The 12,832-nt window shown below is 51.1% G+C and overlaps 1 protein-coding gene across 1 annotated transcript in view; it reads left to right on the top strand.

Annotated features, from left to right (window-relative positions):
* The window catches only part of LOC140390282 (cytochrome P450 2K1-like), a 61,291-nt gene that overhangs the window by 7,447 nt on the left and 41,012 nt on the right, over positions 1–12,832 (top strand). Inside the window, exon 3 of the mRNA XM_072475305.1 lies at positions 5,514–5,663. Within this exon, the coding sequence (XP_072331406.1) occupies positions 5,514–5,663 (150 nt within the window). The remainder of the gene's footprint in view (positions 1–5,513; positions 5,664–12,832) is intronic.

The following is a 12,832-nucleotide window of genomic DNA, read 5'->3' as shown; positions in this document are numbered from 1 at the left end:
GCATACAGGGGTGTAGTGTTAATGAGGTCAGTCCATAAGAGGATCGTTTAGGAGTCTGGTAACAGCGGGAAGAAGCTGTTTTTGAGTCGTTCGTGCGTGATCTGAGACTTCTGTATCTCCTGCCCGATGGAAGAAGTTGGAAGAGTGAGTATGCCGGGTGGGAGGGGTCTTTGATTATGCTGCCCGCTTTCCCCAGGCAGAGGGAGGTGTAGATGGAGTCAATGGATGGGAGGCAGATTTGTGTGATGGACTGGGCTTTGTTTACGACTCTCTGAAGTTTCTTGTGGTCTTGGGCTGAGCAGTTGCCATACCAGGCTGTGATGCAGCCTGATGGGATGCTTTCTATGGTTCATCTGCAAAAGTTGATATGAATCAACATGGGCATGCCGAATTTCCTCAGTTTCCTGAGGAAGTATAGGCTCTGTTGTGCTTTCTTGGTGGTAGCGTTAACGTGGGCGGATTATGAATGTGACCTTTTTTCACCATCGCGCAGTTACATGACTGAGTTCTGTAATGATCCCGACTCTCAATGATCACCCTCTCCAGCTTCCTTTATGAAGATTGAAACTTAGAACACTCTGCCACCACTCCACCCGCACCCACACCCACCCTCACCATCTCCCAGTCCTCCACTCTATCACTTCTCATACAGGAGGTTTCACCAATTCAAACATCAACAAACTGGAACAAAGATTTCTGGTGGCAGCGATGTGCTGAGCAGACACACACCAGGTGGCTCTCCTCCCAATCAGACCCAACATCGTCAATTTATCGGAGATTGCGGCCAAGAAAGCACACCGAAACTCACCCGAATACAAAGGACACAGGAGAAGAATATGTCTGGCAACAATAGACCGGGGGGACGGCGAGATATCAGAAGTAGCAGCGAAGGAAAGGGGCAGGAACAGCGGGTGAAAGACAGGCAAGCAGAGATAGGGCAGAGAGGGTGGGCAGGCAACAACTGGTGGGCTCCATCCTGGAAGTTGACAGAAAATACTCCGAGGCCCCGACCATAGAGCTGCTGGCGGAGAGGAAAAAGCTGCAAATGGACTTTAACCTGCTATCCACTAGGAATGCCGTGTACCAACTCCACCAGACACGGGGGACCTTCTACAAACACGGAGACAAGGCTGGCCACCTATTGGCTCACCAGCTGAGAAAGCAGGCATCCACGAGGGAAATAGCGCAGGTAATGGATAGCAGAGACAGACTGGTAACAGAACCAAAGGAGGTCAATCGGGTATTTGAGACCTTCTACCGGGGACTGTACACGTCTGAGCCCCCCAACGGGGACGCGGGAATGAAACAGTTCTTTGACTGGAACTACCAGTTGTAGGGGAAGACAGAAGGGGGGAGCTGGAAGCACCAATAGACCTGGGAGAAATCATGTAGAGCATCAGCTCCATGCAGGTGGGGAAGGCACCGGGACCCGACGCGTTCCCGGCAGACTTCTATAAAAGAATTTGGGCCAGCCCTGGCCCCACACCTAAGGGACATGTTCGCAAACTCGCTGGCAAGGGGCACTCTGCCACTGACACTAGCGCAGGCCACAATCTCGCTTATACCCAAAAAGGATAAAGACCCGACGGAATGCGGATCATATCGTCCCATTTCGTTGCTGAACGTTGATGCGAAAATACTCGCAAAGGTCCTGGCCAAAAGGCTGGAAGGCTGTGAACCAGAGGTGGTCGCAGATGACCAAACGGGCTGTGTCAAGGTAGGCATCTCACAACGAACATCAGGCGGCTGCTGAATGTAATAATGACCCCCCACTGGGGAGAGAGCACCAGAGGTGATCGTCTCCCTGGACGCAGAAAAGGCCTTCGACAGAGTCGATTGAAGTACCTCCTCAAGGTACTGGAACGGTTTGGGATAGGAGCGGGATTCACCGCCTGTGTGAGACTCCTGTACAATGCTCCCAAAGCGAGCGTTCAAACTAACACCACCAGCTCTGAATGCTCCCAGCTCAGAGAGGAACAAGGCAGGGCTGCCCGCTGTCCACTCTTGTTCGCGCTAGCGATCGAACCCCTGCCGATAGCCCTGCGGGACGCAAAAAGCTGGAAGGGAATCCGGAGAGGAGACAGAGAGCATAGAATTTCACCCTGTGCGGATGACCTGCTCCTTTATGTCTCAAAGCCACAGAAGGGACTGAAGGCAATACTGCAGATCCTGAAAGAGTTTGGAACCTTTTTGAGTTACAAACTTAACCTTGGCAAAAGTGAGACATTCCCAGTGAACCCAAATGGGGGAGGGGCAGAGCAGGATGGACTCCCATTTAAAACGGCCCAGCACAGATTCCGTTACCTGGGGATCCAGGTAGCCAGAGACTGGGCACAGATCCACAAATTGGAACTTGACCAGCCTGGTGTCTTTTATTACACTCCTGTATCATCTTTTATTATATTTCTTTGTGTGTTTTGATATACAACTGAGTGTAGTATGTGTTACTCAAAGCTTGGTTACTGATGAGGTCTTCTGAATCTCGATGAAGAAGACTCAAACTCATCCAGTAGTAACAAAAGGTTTATTGAGTAACTATAACAATAATTGCATGAGATCTTTACTTTAATATTAATAGTAGTGATAAGGTCAACAAGATCAAACTACAGTAACTATGCTTAACTACACTAACCATCTGAGCTAATTTTATTCTCCTGTCCTGGTCACAGTACACCCGAAAGAGAGAGCGAGAGGCACGATGCGGTTGCTTTTATACCCCTGTTGGTCCGGCCCTCTAGTGATCATCTGGTGCTACTGATTACACATTAGCCCCGTATGTACATGCACATAGAGATAACTACATGGTGGAGGAAGTAAAAACAGGCCTACAGAGGTGGGGCTCACTCCCACTCTCCCTGGTGGGGAGAGTGCAGACGATCAAGATGAACATGCTGCCGAGGTTCCTCTTCCTGCTTTGATCCATCCCGATCATCATCCCCAAGGCCTTTTTCCAAACTGGAGAAGTCTAATCATGGTATTTCTGCGGGGGGGAAGAATCCGAGAATTCCCAAACCGACACTGCAAAGAAGGAAAATCAAAGGTGGCTTGGCTTTACCGAGCCTACAATACTACCACTGGGCAGCAACGGCAGGAAGAGTGAGGGGATGGGTACACAAACACAACTCAGAGTGGGTACGGATGGTGGAATACCTCCTGTAAAGGAACAACCCTGCGGGTCCTGGCTACAGCAGCAATCCCATCCCCCTCAACAAGGTACACAATGAGCCCAGTGGTAGCGGCCATGCTGAGAACGTGGACCCAGCTGAGACAACACTTCGGGCTAACTAAGATGTCCCCCATGGTCCCCAATCACAAATTCCCCCAGCCATGCTAGACACCACCTTCAAAAGATGGAGGCGGAACGGGGGCACACTGACGGTCAGGGATATTTATGTAGGGCACAGACTGGCGACACTGGACAAACTGGCAAAGAAGTGGAGACTACCGAAAGGACAGGAAATGAAGCACCTGCAAATAAAACAACTTCCTCGGCAATGAGACAGTAGGATACCACGGGGCCCCAGAAACCACTATTAGAGGATCTGATAGGCACAAGCAGCAAAGAAGGGGGACTATGTGGGAAAATGTACGGACAGTTACTGGACAGAGCTCAGACACCACTGGACGAGACCAAATGGAAATGAGAGGACGAACTGGGGACAGAAGTGGGTTGGGGACTCTGGAGCAAAGCACTGAGCAGGGTGAGCTCCACCTCCTCCTGCGCAAGGCTCAGCCTAATGCAGCTCAAAGTGGTGCACAGAGCGCACCTGACCAGAACCCGAATGAGCAGGTTCTTCCCGGAGATGGAGGACAAATGTGAGCGGTGCCAGAGGGGCCCGGCCAACCACACCCACATGTTCTGGGCTTGTCCCAAACTTGCTGGGTTCTGGGCAGCCTTCTCCGAGGCAATGTCCAAGGTTGTGGGGGCGAGGGTGAAGACATGCCCTATAGTGGCAATCTTTGGGGTATCGGAGCAGCCAGATCTACACATGGTGGAGAGGGTCGTCGCCCTTGCTTTCGCTTCCCTAATCGCACGTCGGAGAATCGGCTGGCGATCGGCAGCACCACCCACAGCTGCAGACTGGCTCGCTGACCTCTCGGAATTTCTCCACCTGGAGAAGATTAAGTACGCCACCCGAGGGTCGGAGGAAGGCTTCCTAAATACATGGTGGCAGTTTGTCGGCCTGTTCCAAAACCTATTCGAGGTCAGCAACGAGGAGTAAAATAGGAAAACGGGAGAGAGAGGAAGAAAAAGAGGAAAGATAAGGGTAAAACAAAGATAGAGGGGGGACAAAAGGAATGCACTACCCGGGGGGGAGGGAGGGGGGAGGAGGAGAAAGAGGAAAGGCTGGAAAGGCACAAAAAGGGAATGATGGGGTGGGGGGGGCAACTCCCCCCTCCCTGATCACAAAGCAAACACAGCCGAAGTCGATGGGGAAGGGAAAGGGTGAGGACGCAAGGGGGGGGGGGTGGGGCGGAAGAGACCACAGGTCTAGCCAGAGGGCGGCAAAATGTACATTAAGTGAAGGACAGGATAAACCTTTCTGTTTCATAAAATAATTAACATGGTAAAAAAATGTATATAACTGTTTATAAATATAGAAAATGGCAATAAAAAGATTTTTTTTAAAACTGGAACAAAGTTTTGGGTTGGCAGCTGAAAAATGCGGTATTGCTGTTTTTTTACCTGCTGGCTAAACATATTACCTCCTCACACACATCGAGATAACTCTAACCTTTGAATAACAGACACATGGAATAGTCTGCACGTTTTCTGTGACCTGGGCGGCACGGTAGCACAGTGGTTAGCACAATAGATTCACAGCTCCAGGGTTCCAGTATCGATTCCAAGCTTGGGTCGCTGCGCGGAGTCTGCATGTTCTCCCCGTGTATGCGTGGGTTTCCTCCAGGTGCTCCGGTTTCCTCCCACAGTCCAAAGATGTGCAAGTTAGGTGGACTGGCCATGCTAAATTGCCCTTAGTGTCCAAAAAGGTTAGGTGGGATTACTGGGTTACGGAGATAGGGTGGAGGTGTGGGCTTAGGTCGGATGATCTTCCCAAGGGCCGGTGCAGACTCGATGGGCCGAATGACCTCCTTCTGCACTGAAAATTCTCTGACAGTCTATGAAATCTACCACTGTAGCACCAGCAATTTCCAAAGGACTTTAAATTTCCACAATTGCTGAACAATTGGAAAGGAATTACAAATATCTTCACGAAGGGCAATGGTCATGCTGGCCGATATTAGATTGACAAGCCTTCGTTCTTTACTGTTATGCCTCATTATTGTGGGAACATCTTAAATGGGAACTGATAAACACTCCAGGTAAGTTGCAAAATATTTGGTAAAAGAATCAGGGAGAAGAAGAGATTTTTAAAAATCCAAGTGGTTATATCTGGAATGCGAGCTCGGAGGGGATGTGAAACAATCTTACTGCAGGTGAATGAAAATGATTCCATTTACATATACTCCCATTCTATGTAATATTTGAGCTGCTGTTGTGCCACTTCTAGGCATCACATTGAGCGACGGGAAGCAATGGCAGGACACACGGAAGTTTGTGATGTCAAGACTCCGTGAGTTTGGGATGGGCAAGAAATCCTTTGAAGAAAAGATTGCTGAAGAAGTCAACTTTCTTGTGAACATCTTTGAGAGCTATAAAGGTGAGCACGTTGTGTGTCAGGCACGTGAAGTGTTGCGATTAATAATTCATTTGAAATTCTCATCTGCATGAATGAGTCTCGCTGGAATGAAACAGAGCTTCCTCAAGCTGCATTGAGGCAGTTAAATTGGTGCAGTCAAACTTTTATCTTGTCGCTAGATTTCCCGGCTTCTGCAGGATCCCTACAGGTCCTGACAAAGGAATATTTTTAAGGTAGAGGGAGATAGATTCTTGTTAGGCAAGGGAGCCAAATGTTATTGCAGATAAATAGTGTGGTATAACTCAACCACGAAAGGTAGTCGAAACTAGCAGCAGTTAGACCCAACTATACAGAAGCTCCCCGTGGCTATACTGAAAAACCACGCTGCCGCTGACTTCACTCGTACATGCTCACACTTGTTAAACGCATCCCTACGTATAATCAAACACGAATATGCTTACAACAACACTCTGAAACAGACAGGAACGTGAAATTCGAAACACAAACACATCGGATGGATTGAATAGGGGAACAGTCTTGAGGGACCGAATGGCCTACTTCTGCTCCTGCTTTGTCGGTCTGTATGAACCCGGCAGATTTTAACTCCCAGTGATGTCGATAAAAATCAAACCTAGATTCACTTTATAACGTGCGATCCACCTGCAACATCAGTTTTGTGCGCGCATCATTATGGCCACGTGAGGAGGGGTAGAAAATGGCTTCCCTAGACAACCGCTCCAGGTCTGACTGTAACAGGGTGTAGAGAGAGTTTATAATGCTGGCCTTATTATCTCGATGGCTAAAATTTTCCATCCGTTCCGCCAGTCGGATCTCCTGGCTTCATCGACGGCAACCTCCCCGCCTCCCGCCCTCCCCACTGACTGTGGGCTCCTCAGCGGCAGAGGGCACAAACAACGGGTAAACCCATTGATGGTGGCTGGATCAGTCACTGCTGGCCAATAACAGACCACCTCGTCTGCCAACCCCACCACCTCCCACCCACAACCCTCATGTCTCCGCTGGCCCGTTTAAATGCTGATTTCAAGTAAACCAGTCCAGAAGTGGTTCTTGAGTTTTAAACACAAAAGCATTTGCTTTTTATTGTGCGGGAAAAAAGCCACTCAGGTAAAAATATCGAAATATTGAAATACTTTTGCAGCACACACACACACGAGCATGCAAAATTGCAAGTTTTAGAGTGGGAGATTACTTTCAGCCAAATTACAACTCAATGTCTGTTATAACCTGCCTACTTACCATTGGCTGGGGACTAATGACTATCCCACAATCCTATGGGAGTATGAGCTTCCCCAATGAGGGGGGGCGGAGAAACCACTAGTAAACTCCTAGTATAAATAAAGCTGGCCAGTTCAGGAACCAGCAGGAAGGAGTATGTAGCAAGGGAAGTTACTGCTACTGTTATGTATATATGTTATAGTAAATAAATGTTATTACTTTGTATCCTTAAAACTCGTGCTGGAGTCTTCGTGGCCCTTACAAAACTGGCGACGAAGATGGGATGAACCTGCGGTGACTACTCCTGAGGACGTGGAGACGGAGGACGACTGCCTGCAGCTGCATTGTGTGGCAGCTCCCCGTGTGGCCCCCATTAAGGTGACCGTACGGGTCAATGGCCACCCGCTTGAGATGGAGTTGGATACTGGCGCAGCGGTCTCCGTGATCGCCCAGAGGACATTCGACCGCATCAAGCAGGGTATACAGATCCTTACATTAACCGACTCACAAGCCAGGTTGGCCACCTACACGGGGGAACCACTGGACATTGCAGGAACTACAATGACCCCTGTTGTCTATGGACGCCAGGAGGGGCGTTTCCCACTTATCGTGGTGCGCGGCCATGGGCCCAGCCTGTTGGGTCGGGACTGGTTGCGCCATTTGCGGTTGCAATGGCAGCACATCCTCCAAACAGTTTATGAAGGGTTGACTGAGGTGCTAGGACGATACCCAGATGTATTCCAGCCTGGTTTGGGGAAAATAAAAGGGGCCGTAGCCCGTATCCAAGTCAAACCAGGAGCCACGCCGCACTATTTCCGGGGGCGCCCAGTGCCTTACGCCTTGCTCGAGGATGTAGAAGGGGAGCTCACTCGTTTGGAGAGTTTGGGTATTATCAGGCCCGTCCGTTTTGCTGACTGGGCAGCACCAATTGTACCTGTAATGAAGCCAGATGCCACAGTTCGCTTGTGTGGTGACTATAAACTTACAGTGAATACGGTTTCCCGACTCGACCGATATCCAATGCCTCGCATAGAGGATCTCTACGTGAAACTTGCAGGTGGACTCTCGTTCACAAAATTAGATATGAGTCACGCCTACCTGCAGTTGGAGCTGGACCCTGCCTCCCGACCATATGTAATGATTAATACACACCGGGGCCTGTATGAATATACACGGTTGCCCTTTGGAGTATCCTCTGCCTGCGCAATTTTTCAACGTGTTATGAAGGGCATTTTGAGAGGTTTACCACGTGTGGCTGTCTACCTAGATGACGTTTTGATTACAGGGACGTCGGAGCAGGAACATTTGGAAAATCTGGAGGCTGTCCTTAGACGCCTTTCGGAGGCTGGAGTCCATTTACGTCGCACAAAGTGCGTATTTCAGGCAAAGGAAGTAGTCTACCTAGGTTATCGGGTGGACCACGAAGGTCTGCACCCCGTCGCAGAGAAGGTGCGTGCAATTCAACATGCCCCCGCCCCGACTGACACTTTGCATCTTTGTTCTTTTCTCGGTCTCGTAAACTATTACGGGAAGTTGCTCCCCAATCTGGCAACTACGCTGGCCCCTTTGCACCTTCTGCTAAAGAAAAATCACACCTGGGTTTGGGGTCAGCCGCAAGAAACCTCTTTCCGGCGGGTAAAGCAACAATTGTCGTCGTCTGGGTTACTAACCCACTATGATCCTGGAAAGCCTTTGCTCGTCACATGTGATGCATCCCCGTATGGTATTGGGGCCGTCCTGTCCCACAAGATGGAGAACGGGGCCGAGCGAACGATAGCTTTCGCCTCCCGCACATTGACTGCAGCGGAGAAAAAGTACGCGCAGATCGAGAAGGAGGGCCTGGCAATGGTCTTTGCGGTGAAACGCTTCCACCAGTACGTGTATGGCCGCCATTTCACTATCGTGACTGATCATAAGCCTCTGCTGGGACTTTTCAGAGAGGATAAGCCAATACCGCCCATTGCTTCCGCACGGATCCAGCGCTGGGCTTTGTTGCTTGCTGCATACGAGTATTCTCTGGAGCACAAACCAGGTACGCAGATAGCGAATACCGACGCACTGAGCCGATTGCCTTTATCGACCGGCCCCATGTCGACCCCCACGACCGGTGAGGTGGTTGCAACCCTAAATTTTATGGACACCTTGCCTGTCACGGCATCACAGATCCGTGAGTGGACCCAGACGGAGCCAGTCCTGTCAAAGGTTCGGCACATAGTCCTGTATGGTGGGCAGCATAGACAGCTCCCAGGCGAGTTGCGGGCATTTTCCTCCAAGCTGTCAGAATTCAGCGTGGAAGATGGCATCCTCTTGTGGGGGAAGCGTGTGATTGTCCCGGAAAAAGGCCAGGAGCTGATACTAACAGATTTGCACAATGGGCATCCAGGTGTGACCAAAATGAAAATGTTGGTCCGGAGTTATGTCTGGTGGCCAGGCCTCGACACCGACATTGAGAAGGTGGCCCAAAACTGCTCCATTTGCCAGGAGCATCAGAAGCTTCCGCCGGCCGCACCCCTACATCACTGGGAATGGCCAGGGCGGCCTTGGGCACGCTTGCATGCAGATTTCGCAGGCCCTTTTCAAGGATCTGTCATGATATTCAAACACACACATCATGATGGACACACTAACAGGCAAATCAGAGTACACAACACCACAACCAATCACAGACAAGAACACCAACCACATAAAAAGCACGAGCACGACACCTGGAGGTCAGTAGGTCTGGGGAGAAGGAAACAAGAAAGAGCTGTTGAAACACCACAAGCAGGGAGCCCTCCACGTGCAGAGTGCAAAGACCAAGTTGTAAATAGTGAGTTTAAATAAAGAAGCGTTGTACCATATGCAACTGTGTTGGCTCATCTGTGTGTCAGAACACCCAACACCACATGGTACAGGAGTGGATCGATACCTGCCTACTAACCTGCCATTCTGGACATGGACCACACCGGCAAACCGCAGCCGATGCAAGTCACGGGGAACCTAGGCACCAACTGGAAGCTCTACAGGCAGCGATTTGACCTGTACATCCGTGCCACCGAAAAACAGAATGCCTCGGATGATTCGAAGATTGCAATGCTCCTCTTCTACGCAGGCCCCCACCCAAACGATGTCTTTAATTCACTGGTGTTCGAAGAAGGCGAAAACCAGGCCAAATATGACACGGTCATCCTCAAACTGGACCAGCACTTTCAAACTGAAGTAAACGAAACTTTTGAAAGATACATCTTTCAGCAACGCCTGCAAGGTAAGGAGGAGCTTTTTCAACCCTTTTTGACGCACCTCCGGATTCTAGCGCAGTCCTGCGGTTACGGCACCACTACAGAGTCCATGATCAGGGACCAGATTGTTTTTGGCGTTGCCTCTAGTGGCCTACGCCAGCAGCTTCTTAAAATAAAGAGCCTCACCTTAGCGTCTGCTGTGGAAGCCTGTGTCCTCCATGAAAATGCTACCTGCCGTTTTGCCCGATTTCAGGCGTCCGAGTTGGCACGGAGGGGGTCCCCAGCCGTCGAATCGGCAAGCCAGGCCGCCCACGACGTTGAACGCATCCAGGCCGTCGATTTCTTCCCGCCCCACGGCCCGGACGACAGCGGCCGCTTCCCGCGCTTTTCGCGGTCTCCCGCGCAGGTGCGCGCCAAAAATAACGGCCACAACGAGGGACGCACTGCGCAGGCGCGCCCACCGCAAGATCGCACTGCGCATGCGCAGTGGCGCAACGAACGCCGTGACGTCATGACGTGCAGAAATTGTGGAGGTCTACACTTAAAAGGGCAATGTCCTGCAAAATACCGACAGTGCAACAGATGTGCCATGATAGGCCACTACGCAGCCCGCTGTCGTGCGGCTCAACCTATGGATCCGGCGCATCCTCGACAACCTCGCACACGAGTCAGGACCGTCCAGCCCACGCATCAAGACTTCCAGTTAAGTGATGCAGATGACCAGGATGACTTCCGAGTTGCCGTCATTGATGTCAACAAGGTCAATGCCATCAATCCAGACGATGAGTGGTGTGCCACCCTGACGGTCAACCGATCGCGCGTCGCCTTCCGTCTGGACACCGGCGCATCCGCCAACCTGATTGCTTACTCTGCAGTCCAGGCCATGAAGGTCAAACCACCCATCACACCATCCCGGCTTAAGATGGTTGACTATAACGGGAACGTTATCCCGTCCGTAGGATCTTGCCAGCTACAGGTGACTCACAAGAGGTACACGGCCACACTCCCCTTCGAAGTTGTGGGCTCATCAAAGGACTCGTTACTGGGCGCACAAGCGTGTAAGGTCCTTCACCTGGTACAGCGCATCATGTCTCTCTCTCCAGATGAGATATCCGACTTCCCGGATGCTGAGTTCCACGCGAATCTCCATTCCCTCCTCGCTCACAACCAGGAGGTTTTTGAAGGCATGGGGACATTGCCACACACGTACAAGATTCGACTCAGACCGGACGCCATCCCTGTCGTTCACGCACCTCGCAGGGTTCCTGCGCCTCTCAAAGACCGCCTCAAGGCACAACTGCAGATTCTTCAGGACCAAGGGGTCCTATCCAAGGTCACGGAGCCCACGCCATGGGTCAGCTCCATGGTCTGTGTAAAGAAGCCCTCTGGCGAGCTCCGTATATGTATAGATCCAAAAGATCTGAACAACAACATCATGCGGGAACACTATCCCATCCCGAAACGAGAAGACCTCACCAGCGAGATGGCGCGAGCCAACATATTCACTAAATTGGATGCGTCCAAAGGATTCTGGCAGATCAAACTGGACCCGGCCAGCCGAAGACTATGCACATTCAACACCCCTTTTGGCAGATTCTGCTACAACCGGATGCCATTCGGCATCATTTCGGCATCTGAAGTATTCCACCGCATTATGGAGCAGATGATGGAAGGCATCGAAGGGGTACGTGTATATGTGGACGATATCATCATTTGGTCCACCACTCCGCAGGAACACATGCATCGTCTTCGACGTGTCTTCACCCGCATACGGCAAAATGGCCTGCGTCTCAACCGTGCGAAGTGTGCTTTCGGCCAGACGGAGCTGAAATTCCTCGGGGACCACATCTCAAGGTCCGGGGTCCGTCCCGATGCAGACAAGGTTAGCGCCATCACAGCCATGCCACGACCGGCTGACAAGAAGGCTGTCTTAAGATTCCTGGGCATGGTCAACTTCCTTGGGAAGTTCATTCCCAACCTGGCTTCTCATACAACAAACATGCGCCATCTCGTAAAAAAATCGACGGAATTCAACTGGCACCAGTCGCATCAGCGGGAATGGGAGGAGCTCAAGCACAAACTGGTCACGGCACCAGTGCTGGCCTTCTTTGACACGACTCGCCCTACAAAGATCTCAACAGACGCCAGCCAATCTGGTATTGGAGCGGTACTCCTGCAAAAAGACAGCACGTCATCATGGGCCCCGGTTGCGTATGCCTCACGAGCCATGACCCCTACCGAACAGCGCTACGCGCAAATCGAAAAAGAATGCCTGGGCTTGTTAACTGGACTGGACAAGTTCCACGACTATGTGTATGGCCTGCCACGATTCACGGTCGAAACTGACCACCGCCCCCTGGTCAACATCATTAACAAAGACCTGAACGACATGACTCCTCGCCTCCAGCGCATCTTACTTAAACTCAGGAGGTACGATTTTGAACTGATCTACACTCCGGGGAAGGAACTCATAGTGGCGGACACTCTTTCCCGAGCAGTGAGCACACCACCAGATGCGGAGGGGTTCGTGCGTCAAATTGAGGCACACGTGACTCTGACAGCAGCAAATATGCCAGCTGATGATCCTTGTCTGGCCCACATACGCGCAGAGACGGCGACTGACCCTCTGCTGCAGCGAGTGATGCGCCACATGACGGAAGGGTGGCTAAAAGGGCAGTGCCCCCAGTTTTATAATGTGCGAGATGATCTCACCAATATAGACGGGGTCCTTATGAA

The sequence above is a fragment of the Scyliorhinus torazame genome, chromosome 14 (genome assembly GCF_047496885.1).
Source record: "Scyliorhinus torazame isolate Kashiwa2021f chromosome 14, sScyTor2.1, whole genome shotgun sequence".
NCBI lineage: Eukaryota > Metazoa > Chordata > Chondrichthyes > Carcharhiniformes > Scyliorhinidae > Scyliorhinus > Scyliorhinus torazame.
The sequence above is the reverse complement of the archived record's forward strand: the minus strand, read 5'-3'. Positions and strand labels throughout refer to the sequence as shown.